The sequence below is a fragment of the Lepisma saccharinum genome, chromosome 8 (assembly GCF_977018435.1).
Source record: "Lepisma saccharinum chromosome 8, izLepSacc3.1, whole genome shotgun sequence".
In the NCBI taxonomy this organism is placed as follows: domain Eukaryota; kingdom Metazoa; phylum Arthropoda; class Insecta; order Zygentoma; family Lepismatidae; genus Lepisma; species Lepisma saccharinum.
The window spans coordinates 69,877,562-69,897,708 of record NC_139236.1 but is presented as its reverse complement, the minus strand read 5'-3'; the positions used below and the strand labels follow the sequence as shown (position 1 = coordinate 69,897,708).

The window sequence follows — 20,147 nt, the reverse complement described above, 5'->3', positions numbered from 1 at the left end:
ACGCACCCAAAAAATTAAAATCAATCAATCTCACGTGACAGATACCGATATATTATGGCACCAAAAATTGGTATTATCTTTTTTTGACCTGTTAGTATTACGTTTCCCAAAATTCGCGTTTTTGTTTTAGAACATTTATCTGCCAAATATACTGAAACTTAATACTCCACTGTGCTTTTAAACTATTATTCTAAATTGTAGGTCACATGGTCTACGTATTTTCGTGACAGTTTGATATGTTGGAACAGATTCTTGAGGAAGTAAAAGTAAAGTGCTCCCCTGCACTTTTCCATGAAGGTGTATAGGGGTATAAGGGTGTGGAGTTAGGGCCCCACACATTCTTGATCATGGCTGAAGGTGGGGGTGATGTGATCAGCACCACGCTCCTGGCTACCTTTATCCATCAAAGTTTCCTCAAGGTACCAGCTTCATATGATGCTGGGTGGGTGCCGGAGCAGTTTGAATAGGTGGAAAACATCCCGGTTCTCCCCCGCAGGGGATCGACCCCGGGTCTAGTGCATAGTAGTCAGACGCCCTAACGACTGAGCTCCATTATTACTCGCTCGACAAATGCCGATGGTGAGCACTTAGCTTGGTAATTCAAAACATATCTCGTGCGACAAATACGAAGATGTGGCTCCCGTGTGATAGTAGATACGCACTCGGTCTCCTGTTAGAGGAGATCGCTTTGCTCTGTGATACAAATGGTTTTGATAGAAGTTGAAAAAATCGTGGGAAATACATGATTTAATGTGGCTGTCGGAATTATTCCATGTACGTATGACTCTATAGTTTACTCTTGAGTAAAATGTTGGAAAACTTGCATGTTCTATGTACACAAACATGGCCTACAAAACACAAGAATGTTGGATTTCGTTGTTTTAGGACATATATTTTAAAAAAATCGCTAAAAAGCCAACAATTCGCATTTTATGCCAAATTCGCATAATTTCGATATTTTGAATGGGTGAAAAATGTGTCCAGACATCACTGCACATTCATAAATATAACATCGCAGCAATTACCATTTTTCACGGTTTTGGCGTTTGCGAAAAATCAAAGTCCCTACTAATCGGAAATCACTTTCCACCCCTCGTATAAATCAGTAGTGGAAAGTGAAAATTTAGCAGGGCTGGCAGAGAAAAGTCTATTCTTGAAGAGAGTGATTTGCTTTTATGATTGAATGATTCGAGCAAATATGATATTAGAATATTTACTTATTTATTATTAGTATTTTATTTCATAATATTGGACATTAACCTGACTCAGTGAGAGATTAATGACCATCTCTCATGAGTTTAAACAGACAGAACAGAGAGTGGCATTAATGTCATTGCAATACTAGTGTTGCAGTAAATTTGAGGTTGGGAGCATGCACTTGCCAATTTTTATAACGTTCACCAATGCAGATTTTTTTTGTTCCACTTTTTCGTGATACTATTCAATATATATCCAGTTTTGTTGGATTCTTCTTGATATCTAAGAATAGTGCAATGTCATTGTAAACTTGTGCGAAACCAGTAATACGTCAGGATGATGAAACAAAACCTTCGTAAGCACTGCTACATTAAATAAGGTGAAGTGAACCAGAAGAGTAATAAAATTCCAGCAGCATATTTGCAGTCTAAAGCTCTTTTTGTTTATACATGCGATTTTTGTTGGATGTTGCTGTCCATGCCATTTCTGTCGCATGTTGTAGTGAGATACTTTGTCGGGTGGCGATATTCGACAAAAATCGTACCTATCAATGGAACCAATTTGTTTCCATGTTCCTTCAGTTTGCCCAACAAAATGCCTTACTACGACGTCTGACAACTATCGGACGGCGCCACCTACTCTTATCCCCTCCATCTGTAGACAAGTCCCCTTACTACTCCCAAACGGACAAGAAAAAATGAAAATTCAATGTATTTTCCACGTAATATTTAGAGGCTTAACCTTTACCCCCCCGATGATACCATATGGTATCATCAGAGTAAGGTCATACTGGCCCGATGATACCATATGGTATCATGGTGCTGAATACGAAATTAATGTGCTTTTTAGATCTTCATACTCTTATGTTTGGGTGGAAACTCTGACACAGGTCTAGAGCAAGCCTGGGAAATTCATACTGATGACCAACCTACCCCCGCAACATATCCATGCCACATTTCCAAACAGTTTCACATTTTGGCTCATTATTCAACTTGTATGGCACCCAGGAACATGAAAAATGTTCCAATCTCTTTGGAAACGTCCATTCTTTGAAGAGAATACTAAGGTTTGCGCCTTCTCCCCAAAATAGCGGGAGAAGAGGGGGCAAACTCCAGATTTTTTTCATTGAAATTCGGTGGTCGCGCCCCCAAACCCCCCTTCCTCGGTTCGGTGTTCTGAATTGTACACGGTTGCATGCTATGATGTTTTAGCTGCAAAACAAAACTTATCCGAAGTAGATTGCTCTGATAGTGCACGGGTTATAACAATTTTCAACTAAAAATGCAAATTACCTATTTTTCGTTAAAAAAAAAATCACATTTTGGCTTGTTATTATTCAACTTGTATGGCACCCAAGAACATGAAACATGTTTCATTCTCTTGAGAAATGTCCATTCTTTGAAAAGAATACTAAAGTTAGCGCCTTCTTCCCAAAATAGTGGAAAAAGAAGGGGCAAACTCCAGATCAGATTTTTATGTTTTTTTCCATTGAAATTCGGGGGACGTGCCCCTACACCCCCAAGCCCCTTCCTCTTTACGGTGTTCTGAATTGTACACGGTTGCATGCGCTGATGTTTTAGCTGTAAAACAAAAGTTATCCGAAGTAGAATGCTCCCATAGTGCCAGAGTTATAACAAGTTTCCTCAAAAGAGTGTTCGAATTTAAAATTCCCGCCGAGAAGCCCGGGCGAGAGAAATTTCTCTCTCTCTCTCTCTCTCTCTCTCTCTCTCTCTCTCTCTCTCTCCCTCCCTCCTCCTCCTCCCATCACTGGTTTCTGGCGCCGTGGTTGTGTTGTGCATAAAAGGGGCCTAAAAGTTGAGGCCGAAACTTACGAACGAGATTTCCTATTCCCGTGCAGAGTTCCATAACGATATCTTTAAATAAATAAATAAATAAAATAAAAAAAGTCAATGAAGACTAAATTCCCTGACATTTCCCTGACTTTTTTGACACCTCAAATTCCCTGACTTTCCAGGTTTTCCAGGTCTGTCGCCACCCTGAGTATGTGTACATACACACACACACAGAGAGAGAGGGGGGAGGGAGAGAGAGAGAGAGAGAGAAAGAAAGAGAGAGAGAGAGAGAGAGAGAGAGAGAGAGAGAGCACACTATGCATGCAACTCTGTTTACAGCAATGCTGCAGAAGCTCAACAATGAGGGGAGAGATGGGCAAGTAATTCACCGTTAACCCTTTTTGTGGCATGTTTACGCCAACTTGCATTTCACAGACAGAACATCGTCATATCTAAGTTACGACAACGTTCTGTTTCGGTGCTCTTCCATTATCATAAAGTAAAAGTGGGGTCGGGAGGCGGAGAGAGCTTGAAAAATAAGAATGCTATTCTTTGTAGTCCTTTCTTCCATTCTCTTATGGGTGTTTGTTTGACCGTGTATCCATTTTATTGCATGAACGTCTGAAAAAGTGGGGAGGTGCGACGGCCACCCTAGAACATAAATTTCAACCTAAAATTTGTACATTTAACACATAATTTTATTTCAATCTCAATTTATGTTAATTATTAGAAGGGCATTACAGGTGCATGCTAACTTCAAACTGAAGTTTTTTTTTAGGAGATTATACTATCTTGGGAGAAAATATGCCTCGTTTGACACCTTGAAAAAATACCTTGTTTGCCCTTCCCTGGAAAAAATACAACGGACGTCCATGTTTAAAATATTTACAATTATTTTCACCTCAACTATCACCAGGTGCTGTAATGCACTGCAACAACAAGGCGTATGAATTCATTTTTGCAAAGGAAGATTTATTGATTTGGTGTTGTAAGTCCACTTTATGCACAGTAAGGTTAATCGGGACTGGACCTACAGTTTAAAGTGGGATCCACACCACTTGTGCCTCCACCGGGTATCAAACCCGGGACCCCTTGATTACAAGGCGATGACGTGGAAAGGAAGAGGGGAGAATATAACTTGTCCAACTTTTCCTTTATTAACGACACCACTTTGTTTTGGTCTGCCTTCGACTTTCTGATGAGGACTTCTTGTCCGCTAACGTTCAATTATCCATTAAAATATATCTTTATTCACCCACCCCCCATCCCCACCCTGAAAATAGCTCCCGAACCTCGGTCGGTCAGTCGGTACATTGTTTCGTTTAGATGTTTATGTGATCTTGCATTCTTGTGCAAAGGTGGATTCCTCCCCTCTAATTCTTTTCACCCACTCCAAAAGCAGTCTCCCACATCCCCTCCCCTGCCCAACAAAACCAACTTCAAGCTTTGTTGGTATGGTAGCTTCTCCTGTGAATGACTTCTTCAATGAGCAAGCTACAGTGAACTGACTTTCTAAAAGGAACTACCTCGTACGAGAGCATGCTCCGTCGCCTCGTAGTTCCTTTGAACTACTTTCGGTGAACGAGCTCCGGTGAACTGTCTCCCGAAAAGGAACTGCCATGACCCATCACTAACTACCATGAATGTAACAGCTGGCAAGATATTTTACTTTGAGAGAAACTATATAAATAACAACATACCTGTTTAATTGTAGATCAAGAACAAAATGTTTTTCATCAGTTTGGAACTCAACTGTAACATGGTGGGGATAATCCTCCTACAACAAGAAAGAGCAATTTTTAAATATCCTTCCAAAGCATTTCCAACACAATGAATTCTAATCTGTCTTGTTATTAATACTGTACTTTCATGAAAACAATGATTATGCTCCAAAAAGCAATATATTTCTTTTCTTGTGGCAACATTTTTCACATCATTTTCATTAGGCCAAATATTAACCATATTTAATTATTATATTATCATTCTCTGCAACTATGTTTGTATACACAAATGAAAGTTTAAAAATATCATGTTATTAATTTAATATCAGCAATATTTGGACTGATTAAAACAATGTGACAAACACTACCACACAAAAATTATGGTGCTTGTTTGGGTGTAATTAATGTTTGTTTAAAAGTTTTATTCAACAAGTAATAAGTTCAAATAAGAAGAAATGTTAGAAATTAATAGTGTGTACAAGCTACCCAACCATTCTTATTTATCGCAGGACAGTGGCGTGGCATTTTTAAAAGTGTTACCAGTTATCAGTAGGACATTTAAGGATGGAGCCGTAAGACTTGGGCTCCTCCCCCCCCCCTTCCCCATATCTTATAATAAGTAGTTCGTATAATATTATTCTGGTACAACTGCAATTCAATACTAGATTTTGGTACCATTTTGCAATCGCTTGAGGTGAATTTAACCATACACTTCATGCAATTGGCAATGAATCTTAGAAGGGTTACACGCTCTTGCCCATAGAAAGCGAGTCACTGCTCGCACTTCCAGTTTAGATGGCACCTCCATCTGACATCCTCCTCCATCACGACTGGTAACATCCGATCCCTAAAAGCCACGGTGTCAACCTTTTTGCACAGCACAACAGTTACTCTACTTTTTCAAGGAAACTGTGAGCAGTGTTGCCAACCACATTCATCAAAATATCTCTTTCGGCAAAATTTTATGGGTAAGTGCAACTAACTTTTTGACTTTCTCACATAGTTTCAATGAGAGGGCATGTTTTATGTACATTCCATGAGGTTATACTTAGTACAAAAACATCGGTTTGAATTACAATTTTGTAATGATTTATACAAATTGTACAGGAGGGTGATGGTGTTTAGGATACTGGGAATGAATGCGGAAGCAAGTTTGAAGTGTAAGGAACAAAGTTTGTAGAAACCATTAATTTGTGATAATTGATATCATGACAAGTAGGTTACACAAGCAACAACAATTGTAAGCTGCAGTTGACTTGGGGATTTTTCCAGCTGAAAATACTAAGGCAATCAAACCTAATGCAAATCCTCACCTACTTAAAACATGTAAATAGCAACACCATATGTGCATAGGAGCGTAACTATAATAAAAGTAGCACAACAGATCTGCCTGACCTACTCATGAAAGAATTGGAACTTCACTATACTATAAATAGATATGTACATGTTGTACAGCATTTATACATTTTTGCCACGTATTTGGGGGTGCATAGACCTGTATGGACATGTCATACAAAAATGTTGAAATATTCTGGACAAATTTTGAGTTCTGGTCTGTGTAACTGTCAATACTGCATTTTACAAAAATACAAGCATTTATTTTTTCAAATGTAACATACCACATTATTGACATTATATATACACACACATATACCACATTTAAACAACAACAGAGCAAGTGTAAATGAAAATTTACTTTAGACTTAGCGACCTTTAGAAAACAGCTTCCATGTTGGTTTGATTTTAATTTCAATGATTGGGGACAGGAGCTGTCTACACCCCTACATAATCTCTAGTAGTGTCAAGAATATATATTTTCTTACTTCATCCTTTCTATTAGACTGGATTTCCCTCTTATCTCTATCATGGAAAATATGTGGCTTTATTACAATGTGGTTAGTGAAATCTGGCGCTGGTAATCTACCTGGAAAAAATAAAACATTCAATTTTTAATTTAGGATCCACACAATTCTCTGAAAATTTATTACAGATTATATGCGAAAGTCTACTACAAATTAAACCTTCATAACACAGCTCCTCCTTGGAGTTCAAAGTCTGTCAAGCAAATTGTTATTTGGTAGTATGTGGTCAGTGAATTGAGTCACAATTACCAATTCCATCTAAGTTACTAGACATGAATTCACCATTTCCTTTAAGTAGTACCTCATTTGTCCTCACTATACTTGGTCACATACAATGAAAGGGGATGAGGTATGAGTGTCAGACATCTCCTTCTATGGGCTCAATTTTTTGACCAAAGGCCAATATTTCTACAGTGCTTTTCAAAATCAAGTTGCACGTGGAGCAACGGCTAGCACACCGAGCTGTGAGAGCCCATCTTCCGGCAAACTGGATGCAACATACGTAACTGGAACCGCAAGCTGTGTAATGAAATAAGCTCGAACAATTACATTGGCAGTTACAATTAAAATGAACACGTAACTTGATACAGGAGCTGTTGGAAATGTTTTTCTACTGCATTTATGGCATTTTTAAAGGAAATTTTTACTAACACGGATCACTCCCTCTTCCGAAATTGTTTCAATTTCTTCCCATATGTTTTCTTTCAATTCTTCTAATGTATGGGCTCAGGTTTAAAAGTTTGGTAGCTCGCCACGCAGATGTCATGCAAATGTCTGTTTCTTGTGCAAGGTGTCGTAGGGATTTGTGAGGAGTATGTTCCAATCCAATCGTGATCCAACGTCGTCTAGTTTCTTCCCTGCAAGCACACGCCATTTCACCCTTCACTTCTTATCAAGAACAGGCCCGGTTTCCTAATTTTTTTTTCACAAGTTATCCAATACTGTCTGTGTGTGGAACAGGACTATCTTGGAATTCTGCAGCAAAATGCCTTCTAACTTCCCTACAAGAATTCATAATGACGTAAGAGTCCTACATAAAAATTCGTTGTTTTAACTTGCACTGTAGAAAAGCACCAGTAATATGCAAACTAAAACAAAACAATTTAAAACACTTGTTAACAACTTAACACTTAACAAACACGTGCAAACTGGACACCAGTTAAGTGGATACTGAAGATGTGACTTTCTGAACTTCAATATTTTTAATCTCCCAACCGTCAACTTTGTTCCAATCTGTATAAAAGTACTGTGTATAAAATTTCAGTCCAATCAGTTAATATTAAAGTGGCCCTCTTTAACAGAATCAATATTTCTTTATATTAAACTGTTTTTACATTATTGATCATGTTCCTTTCCCGAAAGAAGTACAGAATATCATTCAAAGAGAATTTAATTTGCAATAAAAATGGTTCTGGAAAAGATATAGAATCTAAGTTCCGTGGCCTTTATATACCAGGCTGTCCCAGAAGTCCTGCACCATACAAGGGCGAAAATGAAACAGAGAATATCAGAAAGAAAGACACACTTTATTCAGCAAAGTACAGGCCTCCATGTTCGATTACCTTCACCCATATCTGCGACAACAGTTCAATCTGATGGCGATACCAGGTGGCAGGTTTAGAATTGAAAAACTCGCGACAGGCAGAATTTACCTCATCACATGAATTGAAGTGCCGACCACACAGGAAATGCGAGAGAGAGCGAAACAAAACGTAATCCGATGATGCAACATCCAGACTACAGTCGGGATGAGGTAACAACTCAAATCCGTCAAGCTCAGCTAGTGTGTTTTCACTCTTCGAGACCGGTGTCTGGGAGCATTGTCATTTTGCAGCAGTAACCTCTTCCTCCTCGTTAATTCCGGGTATTTCCCGTTCAGAATGGCATACACTCGGCGTAATTATTCACAATACATTTCACCTGTTACAGCATGGCCTTCTGAAACAAACTCATAATTGACAATCCCGTCAATATTCCACCAGACACTCAGCATGAGATTTTTCCCAAATCTGTCCTGTTTCACACGGGCGATGGCCTCCTGTCTTCTTTTCACCCACTGTTTACGTGTATCAGGGTTTTCAGAAACACCCACTTCTAGTCTCCTGTCACAATTCTCCTCCAAAAACGAAGATCATGTGGTTTTGTAGCAATGTCTGGCAAATTGCAACTCCTCGCTGGGCCTGCATCTCTGTCAGGTCGTGCAGCTTTGTCGGGACTGTTTATTGGTGTAATCCATGTCATGCAAGCGACGGTTTACTGTCGATTTGGATGCCCCAACCACTCTTGCTAACACACATGTGCTGGATTGTGGTGTAGCATTCACAGCATCCTGCAGAGGCTCGTTAATGTCCATCGGAGGTCACCCCGTGCGGGCCTTGTCCGCAAGGCGTACATCACCTGAAGGGAAGCTGTCGACCGATTCACCACTTCTTCGTTCTCCACACGACAAATTTCCTCCCCTGCCGCTTTTGCTGTTAGTCGCTTTTTCCATAAAAAACGAAGCACTGCACGAAGTGCAATTTGGTCCTCACTCATCGTGCCCACTTTAACTTCACGGGTGGGAACACTCGCTACACATGCAGTGCGTGCCTTCACTTGATCCCATGAACCTGTCCTCTATGCCTGCCAACAGCCTTTCACCGGTGGCGCCACCTACCCTCGCAAACTTCACCTCTTGGAGCTCAGTGTGCTGATGGTGCAGGACTTCTGGGACAGCCTGGTAGATAGCGCCAGCGTCACTCAACAACTCGTATCAGTTCAATTAAAGCCTTTTAGAGACAATAAGGTAGTTTTCTAAGTTCAGACAATGGTTTCAAGTTACAACAGGTATACTTGTTAAAATTTTAGTGAGTTCTCGCACAACTCCCAGAAAATACAATGTCGACAGAAAGAATACAGGGAACAGAGACAAGCAGGGAAAACTCAACCTGCAGATTCCAACACTTTGGTGTTACACTGGGATAACAAGCTGCTTCCAGTTTTATCTTACATAGAAAAGGTTGATAGATTACCCATCATTGTTACTTTTCACGGTAAAGAACAATTATTAGGTATATCTGAAATTCCAACATCTGCAGATCAAGCTGTAGCTATTTACCACGCAGTGGAAAATGGGGCATTAAGAAAAAGTACAGGCACATTTTGACACAACTGCAAGCAACACTGGTCGAATAGATGGCTGCTGTACAAATCTTGAGAAATGTTTATCTTGATTTACTCTACCTTCTGTGTCGACATCACATTTTTGAATTAGTCTTGAAAAGTAGTTTTGATGCAGTAATGGGTGCAACATCTGGACCAGATGTGAATCTTCTTGTTTAAAAGATTTAGGGAGACCTGGTTGACCATAGAAAATAAAACAGTATGGTAGTGGGATAGAGCATGTCATCAAAGATATCCGTGTCAGTATGCTGAAATGTCTACAAGAACAGTTATGGCATAGAAATGATTACCACAAATTATTAGAATTGATTATGATATTCTTCAGTCGTTGTCCCCCAAAAAGAGTCTCATTTTGCTTTTTTGGAGTTCTGAGCTATGCTTGCTGTATGGCAAAGGCTATTTATAACTAAAAAATATATTTATTCCAAGATCAATTGAATATGCATTTTCCTTATCAGATTCTATTTACAATTTTAGTTCCTAGCATGGCTGACTGTGAACAATCTGCATCTGGATTACATTTTTTTATTCAAATTAATCGAGTATAAGGCAGTAGGTCCAGAAATTAGTAATGCTGCCATGAAACAAATTTGCAAACCATTCTCTCACCAGAAACTGCGGCATTCACATTCTTTGATGACTTAAGTTCCACTAGGTATTAAGCAACAAATGGCTACTGCAAAGATCACTACAAAAGACAGCGATGCAGAAAATCAAATTAAACGATACATTGTTGGTAGTGAAAACCTCAATGGTTTGAAAGAAAAAAACTCCTATGATTTTATTTCTGCTGGATCGAAGATGATGTTCTCAAGATTTTCAATCGACACAAATTTCTACAAAACTGTCCCATCTACACTTGGAAAGATGAAGTCAACTTCCAACATGGGTTGGAAACACTGAAAAACATTGTAGTAGTTTATGACATAGCAGAGAGAGGAGTGAAGCTAATTCAAGAACATCAGAACATTTTGGCCAAGAATGAAAAACCAAAGCAATACATTGTTCAGATGATTAGAAAACTCAGAAAAAAGTACTCAGATGCTACCAAAACTGGCCAATTGAAGCAGTAAAATCTAGTATATATTTTAATTGTTATTATTTCCATTTTAGACTTCATTTTGTGAAGCATTTATTTCTCTTTTGGTTTCAATCTTTGCTCAATATATTGGATAAATTTTCTTGTACATAATTGTATGCAGCAAACAGTTGTATTCAACATTGTCTTTCGATTACGCTTCACTATTATTTTGGTAAAATATTGAAACTTTAATGCCTTTGGGGGTCAGCTTAAAAAAGTGCACTTGAGCTGAAATTTTGCATGGCACACTTTTTTATATATTGCAACAAGATTAGGGGTTGGTAAAGGTAAAAAAGGTAAAGTGCTCCCCTGTGCATAGCACCACACCATGAAGGTGTATAGGGGGTGTGGGGGTAACGCCCCACACTTTCTTGATCCGGTCGTGAGTGGGGGTGATGTGATCAGCATCATGCCCCTGACCGCCTTTACCCCCCAGGTACCCATGTTCCATGTTATTCGATGCTGGGTGGGCGCCGGGGCCGCTTCCATCGTTAGAAAAGTTCCCAGATTTGAACCGGCCGGGGATCGAACCCGGGACCTTTAGCATGGTAGTCAGATGCGTTACCGACTGAGCCACCGCAGAGAATTTCAAAAGTTAAAAAATAAGGGCCACCCTAGTGGACACCCTTAGGAAAATCTGGCATGAAATGACCCTGGGGACTGGTATTTCTTATTTTTCCTTCTTCTTTTTTATGCTGGAATGCACCGGTATCTTTTTTGGTGTAAAATATGTTATTTGCTCCTATATTGGAAAGTTTGCAATGGAAATATTTAGACTGTTACTTCTAATTAATCTATTTGAAAATCACATGGATAGAAATAATCCATCCCTAACATATTTTGATCCTTCAAAATATGTTAACCCTGCGTTAGGCATGTCATTTTTTGAAACATACATAGGCAAGTGGGGTACACCTGTCCCCCAATCCATTAACTATCTTTAAGGTATGAAATACACCATGAATTATGTGCTTGCGTGATGCAGTGTGTGCTATGGTTAGCAGAGTTGTATGGTTTCTTCATATCTGGCATACTTACTAATTGAGGCCTGCTAATTACGAATCTGAAGTTAAAATTTGTTGGAAACGTCTAAAAATCGCAAAATAAGCAAAAATAAGGCATTAGTTTTCGGAATGGGAACAGTCGATTTTCGCGAAATTTTTTGTTTCACAAGCAAATATATATATATTCCTGATACTACCACGACACCAAATTTTAACCACACGTCAATGGTTCGTGGGGCTAGCGCCAATGGTTAGTGGAGCTAGTGTCAATGGTTCTCAATTATTTTGCAATTTCTAGATCCTAATACTACCATGACACCACATTTGGTAACAGTTCGTTATATCGGAGACACTTTCTTCAAATTTACAGGAGAAACTACTTACAGAAATCAGTTTCTGTAGCATTGTCGAAGTTCTTCGAGGTATTTTCTTTCATCTTTCAATCTATTTCAGCTGGAAATCAATTCCCATTGCTTCAATTTAAGTGAAAACATAACCATGCTGTTTTTTTAACTATGTTTGCCTAACCTAACTGAACCTAACCTACCCTTCTGTGAATGGTCCGTGGGGCTATCCGGGAATGGTTTTTGGGGCTATTCGTGGATGGTTATATGATCCCAATTGGTTTTTGGGGCTATCCGTAAATGTTTTGTGGGGCTCGCACCATGACGTGCGTTCCTTAACACTTCGAGAAATGGCTTATTTTAGTGTAAAAAATGTTTCTAATCTTGTGAAAACCTTAATGGCACCTTCAAATATGTTCCGCAATACACAATTGGTAAGTACAAACCATACGAAACACAAAATATCCGATTTTAAAGTGTCTCCGATATAACGAACTGATACCCAAAATTTTAACTATGTTTGCCTAACCTAACCAAAACTAACCTAACCACATGTTAATGGTTCGTGGGGTTAGCGCCAATGGTTCATGTGGCTAGTGTCAATGGTTCACAATTATTTTGCAATTTCTAGACGTTTCCGACAAATTTTAACTTCAGATTCGTCATTAGCAGGCCTCAATTAGTAAGTATGCCAAATATGAAGAAAATCGGAGAGGGGTTCGGTCATCTTCAGTCATACAGGTTAGGCAAACATAGTTAAAATTTCGTGTCGTGGTAGTATCAGGATCTAGAAATTCCAAATTATTGCGAACCATTGACGCCAGCCACATGAACCATTGACGTGTGGTTAGGTGAGCCAAACATAGTTAAAATTTGGTGTCGTGGGAGTATCAGGAATATATATATTTCCTTGTGAAACAAAAAATTTCGCGAAAATAGACGGTTTCCATTCCGAAAACTAACACCTTATTTTCACTTATTTTGCAATTTCTAGATGATTCTGACAACTTTTAACTTCAGATTCGTGATTAGGAGGCCTCAATTAGTGAGTATGCCAAATATGAAGAAAATCTCAGAGGGGTCCGGTCATCTTAAGTCGTTCCGTTCTTTCTTTATAAGCATATATTTGTGTATACCTCTAGCCTGGACACCCTGTATTGTATATAAGCAGTACATACGTCAGGAATGCTACTGGCCAGAATTTTGTTTTCTACCAAGAGGAATTCTGTAACTTCGCTGATTTTCGACGTGTTCTTTCTTTCGATTTCAGTTGACACTACATTCCGAAAACAAACAATTTCTGTAGCTACGGTGCAAGATACATTTTCTTCATATTTCTCCCAGGAGTTAGTAGCGGATTTCACTGTTGGTGTGTGGAACTTGAAAAGGTGAAGCTTTCTTTGATTTATTTCATACTCTGAAATCTATTATTTACTTGATTTACTAGAATACCTTATTTTGGTCCTTTTGGAAAAAAAAATTAAATGATCTTACAACATGGTTAAGTCACAGCATTCTTTTGGTAATTATGCGATATGGCCCGAACACCTCCCACTCGTTTATTTCATTAATTTTAGCATTGATACTTACCTATTCTGCATTGCGGGAGATTCTTTAAGGTGAAGTTATGTCTTTTTCCATAAAATAGTGTCAACTTTTCATATTACGACACTTGTCTTCCTTGTTCCACTTGGGTAACAGAGAATATGTATGGCTCATCATGCATCATCGCACGTCGTGCTTGTGTTTTGTCAATTTGGAGTGGGTATGCAGTGTTTCAACCTTCTTCACTGAAAAATACCTACTTTTGTGTTCATTATGTCATCACAAACCATTGACGGATAGCCCCAAAAATTATTCACGATAACCCCAAAAACCATTCACGATAGCCCCAAAAACCATTCACGATAGCCCCACGGACCATTTCCGGCAAGGCTAGGTTAGGTTGGGTTAGGTTAGGTAAGTATAGTTAAAACAATTCTCTTTAAAAAAAAGGCGTTTGGAAACACTGGCGAGACCGCGTGACTTTCGACGCTCGCGCCATCTGCAGGTACACAATGGAAACAACGGCATAATGTTGTCACTTTACAGAAAAATGCAAGTTCCTTTCATAAAAAGTGATTATTTCTTGTTCTAAAGCATTCTATGGTGAAGTTTTCAGTATCCGCGAAAGAAAATACCTCGAAGAACTTCAACAATGGTACAGAAACTGATTTCAGTAAGTAGTTTCTCCTGTAAATTTGATGAAATCCGTTCGGGCGATATCGCATATTTACCATTTTTTTTACTCGCTTTGGTGCGCAAACCCTAGGAATAGGAAGATTTTTCTTAGCCATTATCTCCGATGATTCTATTCCCAGCCCCAATATATTTTTCATATTTATAGCTCAAAGATTTCCATTGTGCTTTCGAACCTTTAAATGTGGACTAGTTCATGATGCAAATGGAATTTGTTACTTTCAAATAATATCGATGCAAAATTTCGATTCAATAGTTTCAAAACTCCCTCTCTCCCTATAGTTGAGAACCTTACTAAAAAAAAATGGAGAAAATTATTTTTTTAAAAAATGGAAGATATTTAAATTTTAGTCCATCCGTAACGTCATTCCTTCGATGCAAATCTTATCAACTATGTTGCATATTTTATTTATCTGACTATTTTAAATAAATACATACCTGAAAGAGTCACTGGATTGAAATCGACGCCATATTTTTCTTTTTTGTTTTTCCCCAAGATTTAGTGTTCCCACAACCTGAGGTCACTATTACCCTTCCCAGTGGTCAAAATTTCCCTTTTTCACCTCATTTTTCCCCTTCATAAAGAAATCATATGGTAGTAGCATAGAATGGTAGTAGTAGTATTTCCCAGGGACGTCGTTAGGGGGGCACGCGGGGGCACTGGCCCCGGCAAATGTCCACGTGGCACCGGGAAATTGATCTGTATTTGCTGGAAATTTTACTTTGATGACAAATATTGCAAAATAATTCTTCAGTAAATTTTGCTTGCAGTTTGAAACACTTCTTCCATTTTCAGTAGCACGAACCCAAGCAATGCATTTCTTTCTTATTTCCTTGTTTCTTGCTTATTGAACACAAACAGATGTATTGGGAGGGGATGGTTTTGTGGTCCGCCCCGGTCAGGGAAGTCTGAGACCTATTGAAAATGTACTTTTCCTCCCTGCTGCACACCAGATCCAGGATCCCTTCCCCCCCAAAACCCGCACTTTCTCTTCATCTGGCCCTGTACTGGCTCCATGGGCGCCGAAAGGACGACACAAACATGAAGATTTAGCTACGGGTGGCTAGAACTTTCTGCGTTAATTATTTTATGGTTCAGAAAATATATCCCCATGCGTTTCAAATTCCAAGAACAGAATTCTATTGCTTGTCCCTTTTTCTGGGCGGGAATGAATGACATAGTGGTTCTTCTCACATGCACTCAACCCTCCTGCTAATGACCTGCCCTGCTAGGAGGGAATGTCCACTTTCTGAAAATTCGGAGAAACATCGAAGCGGTCAGTTCATCTGTTGATTTGGTGGACAGTTGATATCTGTCAGTTTAAAGTAGGATTTGTTGTCCGAGCGGTGGTAAACTTCTGTAAACGCGAGAACATAGCATCACGAAGTGTTTGTGATCTCGTTTTCCTACATCACGAGTAAAATGTCGAATGAGAAGCTGCCAGATTGTCTTCCTCTGGAAACAATGGACCAGGATCGACTGATCGACCAAATATCCAACATATTGGCATTCTAAAAGAGAGTCTGACTACCACACAAGATCCTGGGTTCGACTCCCAGGGTGGTTGATCTCATGTATAATGAAGAATAAACCACGTTTCAATTAAGGAAGGAAACTAGGTATGTAGTAATTGTTTTTACAGCCATCTGTATGCTCTATAAGTATTATGTTACAAAATTTGTATATCTTTCTGACTTTCTGTGATTTTTCTTAATTTAGCCTCTACCTGCAAATGCGTAAGCTGCTGCTGCTTAGGTGGCTAGGTTGGCTAGACATACAAATATAATTAATCCCTAGTCATACAGCAAATAATACTTATAATATAATCATGAGTTATGGAGAAGCAAATAACTTATCAAGCATTTTATGTTTCTATTTGTTGTGCAGTGGTTAACAAGGTGCATTATGATACCAGGGGTCCTGGGTTCGAATCTCGGACTGGGCGTGTGTGTTCTTTATGATGGTCCTCTCATCAATTTCACAACACTCATTGTCATCTTCATCTTCACGATTAGCCAAAAAGTGTCAGAAAAGCGAAGTAAAATAAACCAAATCAATCATTTATATATTTCTATATTACGCCGCTTTTCTACTTCTTGGGTTAAATGCGACGATGAGGATGAATGATGAGCCGAAGGAATGGCGATGGGACAGACATGATACAACCATATCTGTCCAATGTCCGAACCTTGGACCTCTTGTTTCGTAGCTTGTTATACTCAGTGGAATTCTTAGGAAGATAAACTGTAAAAGTAGGGTGTAAAGAAGCAAAGTTGTACAATGCATAAAAAGCCATGTTTAGTTCTTCTAAAACCTTCCAATTATCGAGTTTGTGTTTCAAGTCCACTGTATGCACAGTAAGGCTAATCGGGGATCTGAACCACTATGTGCCTCCACCGGGTATCGAACCCGGGACCCCTTGATTGCAAGGCGGCGATGCTACCACTGCGTCATCGAGGAGGCCGAGAGAAACTTACAATTAGTCAGTAAAATTAATATTGATGGAGAAGGCCTGCGAAGAGTTCTTTCATTCGGTTGCGCGTGGTCATCACATCCAGTCCCATAGTTTCGTGAGCAGAATTTGCTTTCATATCGCTTTCAAGAACTTCCCAAATTGTCCTCACGATGTTGGAACAGCACAGAAATTTTGGAACTAATACAAGCAGGCACATATCCAGGGAAGGGGCTCGGAGGCTGCAGTCCTTTCCCGAAATCCTTCAAATATCTGATTTTAATAATGTGTAGTAGTAATTAAATTTACTTCATTAACAGGATTAAATATCTTGTATATGGTAATTTGCAATATACCAAGAAATTCATCTTCAGCGCATTTACTCCTCCCCAACCTTTTCGTCTTTAGATGGCGGCTGCCGATAAGGGATAAGCCCCTTCCGAAATCAAATTCTGGCTAATGGCCTGACCACCAGCGATCGAACCTTGAACCTTTCGATTGATTGATTAATTGAACTGTGTAACGTCCCCGGCTGTCAGCCTGGTTTGTAACTTTATAAATTATTAAGGTTGTATTTTCATTAGTTGATTTTGTGGTGGCATTTCCGCTCTGTATGTTAATTAATACCCTAAGTTGGTAATTTTGGCTGTTTTCAATATATCTTAAGCACCGAGTTCATATGTATGCCAGTAGAGGCGCCTCGGTAGTAGTTATTACTGTGCGCAGCTGTTCAGCGCAACCATAGTAAATCTAAGTAGTTCTTAGAATCGCCACATGCTTACGCTGCGATCGGGGCTCCCAATGCTATAAAAGAAGCCTGCGTATGGCCTTAGTATCAGTTGGTTTGTGGACACTGACTGGAGCACATCGAGGGCTGGCTCCTCAGCTTAGGCTGAGAGGTCCACCTCCAGCCCCAACAGCCTGGTATGAACCCGGTTAAGACTGTGGAGAGGTATCCGAACCTTGGTTCGACCCCAGCCTCGTGCTGAGGAACATGGTATCCGAGCCTTAGTTGGCTCGTCCCTAAGTCTTTAACTGAGCGGTAGGTAATCGAACCAGATTCGATCCCGGCTTCGTGCTGTGAGGAGTCTTTTGTCATACCGACTGGTTCGACCCCCGGTGTTGCACCGCGTACCGTGGGAAGGCACCCGAACGTAAGTTCGTACCAGTATGTATATACCGTACTGAGTGTAAAAGTGCCGGAACGTTTCTCTTTTGGTTTATATATATATATATATATTCCCACCCCTACTAGTCGCTCTGAAAGATAAATATTCTTTAACGAAGGCCAGGACTATAATCCAGATAAGTAAATGTTAGTATGAATGTTATTTGCACCCGATTAAAAGTTAATAGCGCCAAGGTAGAGGAACTTTAGAATTAACAAGGGGCACATTTTAATAATATAAAATTGTTTTAAGAATTGTATTAATTTTGGTATATGCAAGTTTTTCTCATTCTGCCATTGTAAACGAGTGTAGTTTTATGCAAAGGAATTTTTATAGTAATTTGGACTTTGTAAATTATGAAAATTGTAAGCAAATTTTGGCAAAAGTATGTTCAACGAGCCTTTATTTAAATAAATAGTTATGCAATGTTTCATAATCGAGTTTCCCATATATTTGCATCCAGCAAGCCCTGAGTGTATAAGAGTTCTCATACTCCCGACAAATGTGAGTAACAATAATGGGTAATGCAACAGCGGCGGCCATTTGCCTCACCGTTCGCCTGCACCTTGGTTGCCGTCGCCTGGTTCGTGTCTTGACGAACGTTGCAACTGGTGGTTTAAGTCCACTTTATGCACAGTAAGGGTAATCGGGACTGGACCTACAGTTTAAAGTGGGATCCGAACCCGGGACCCCTTGATTACAAGGCGACAACGCTACCACTGCGCCATCGGGGAGGCGCTCGATTCCGGTATGAACTGTATACATGAGATGCCTAGCTTGAACTCATTACGCACACATTTCATATTTGCACTGTTGCCAATACTTGTAAACCTGGTTCCAGCACTTTACATCCAAAGCCACGGAAAAGGGTTTTATCTACTTCTCAATTTTTTCCAGCAAATTTACAAATCTAAAGACTAATAACATTGTTCTTGGTGTATAAGCCATTAAGCTAATGAGTTCATTCTGCATTTAGTTTCCCGAATAATGGCTGTGTATTTCGCGAGATATATATCCGTAGACAGACGAAAATGATGTTCCTTTCCAATTTATTGATTGATTGAGTTGGTGTTTTAAGTCCACTTTATACACAGAAAGGCTAATCGGGACTGGTTCTATGTGTAAAGTGGGATCCGAACCACTATGAGCATCCACCGGGTATCGAACTCTGAACCCCTTGATTACAAGGCGACGATGATACCATGCGCCACCGAGGAGGCCCTTGATCCTTTTCTTTCCAAGACTATATATATATATATATATATATATATACATACATATATATACACACGCACGCACACACACATAATGTATGTATACAGCATAGACCTATATGGTGTATAAATAGTTTGTTAATTTATAATACTTTGATAGAAAAAATCTTACGTTTGGGCCCCCCCCCCCCCAAACTGATCAACCTAGCTACGTCCCTGGTATTTCCGTTCACCCACAATGGAAAATCTTCAATAAATTAATCACATTCACATACATGTTTATAGCCAGCCTTATCGCCACCGAACCAGATGTCCCAAGTTCGAACATTTATCAGGTTCTTTAATGTCGCTTTTCTGACACTTGACTAATCGCAACAACGAGGATGAGTGATGATATGATTAAATTGATTTATATGGTTTCTTTTACTTCGAATTTCTGCCAATTTTGGCTAATCGCGAAAATGAGAATGAGTGATTCATGAAGAGGCACTCACAAAGAACGCCCATGCTCAGGCCGGGTGGATCCCTGGCGTCGTAATGCACTGTGCTAACCACTCCGTCACGGAGTACAGCTGGAATAGATTGGTTTTAGATTGAATTGGTTTATTTTACTTCGCATTTCTGGCATTTTTGGCTAATCGTGAAGGTGAGGATGAATGATGATGTGAAGAGACACTTGTTAAAATTGTTTTAATTAAAATTTTGGTGGCCACTGCAACCATCCTCTTGGGAACTTGTATTCTTGCTTACAGGTTTGGAAAATAGCAAAACAATTGTTTATTTGATTTGGCTTATTTTATGTCTCTTTTCTTCCACTTTTAGCTAATCGTGAATACGTGGATGAGTGATGATATGATTAAATTTATGAAGGGTCACTCAGCACCAGCACCCATGGCGGGAATTGAACCT

The 20,147-nt window shown here is 39.4% G+C and overlaps 1 protein-coding gene across 4 annotated transcripts in view; it reads right to left on the bottom strand.

The window, feature by feature from the left end:
• Positions 1-20,147, bottom strand: part of LOC145991102 (disintegrin and metalloproteinase domain-containing protein 12-like) — an 83,732-nt gene that overhangs the window by 43,849 nt on the left and 19,736 nt on the right. For all 4 annotated transcript variants that reach the window (XM_083126843.1, XM_083126842.1, XM_083126841.1 and 1 more), the window contains exons 2-3: positions 6,535-6,635; positions 4,691-4,767 (exon numbers count right to left, since the gene is read on the bottom strand). In XM_083126843.1, coding sequence (XP_082982969.1) covers positions 4,691-4,767; positions 6,535-6,635 — 178 coding nt within the window. The remainder of the gene's footprint in view (positions 1-4,690; positions 4,768-6,534; positions 6,636-20,147) is intronic.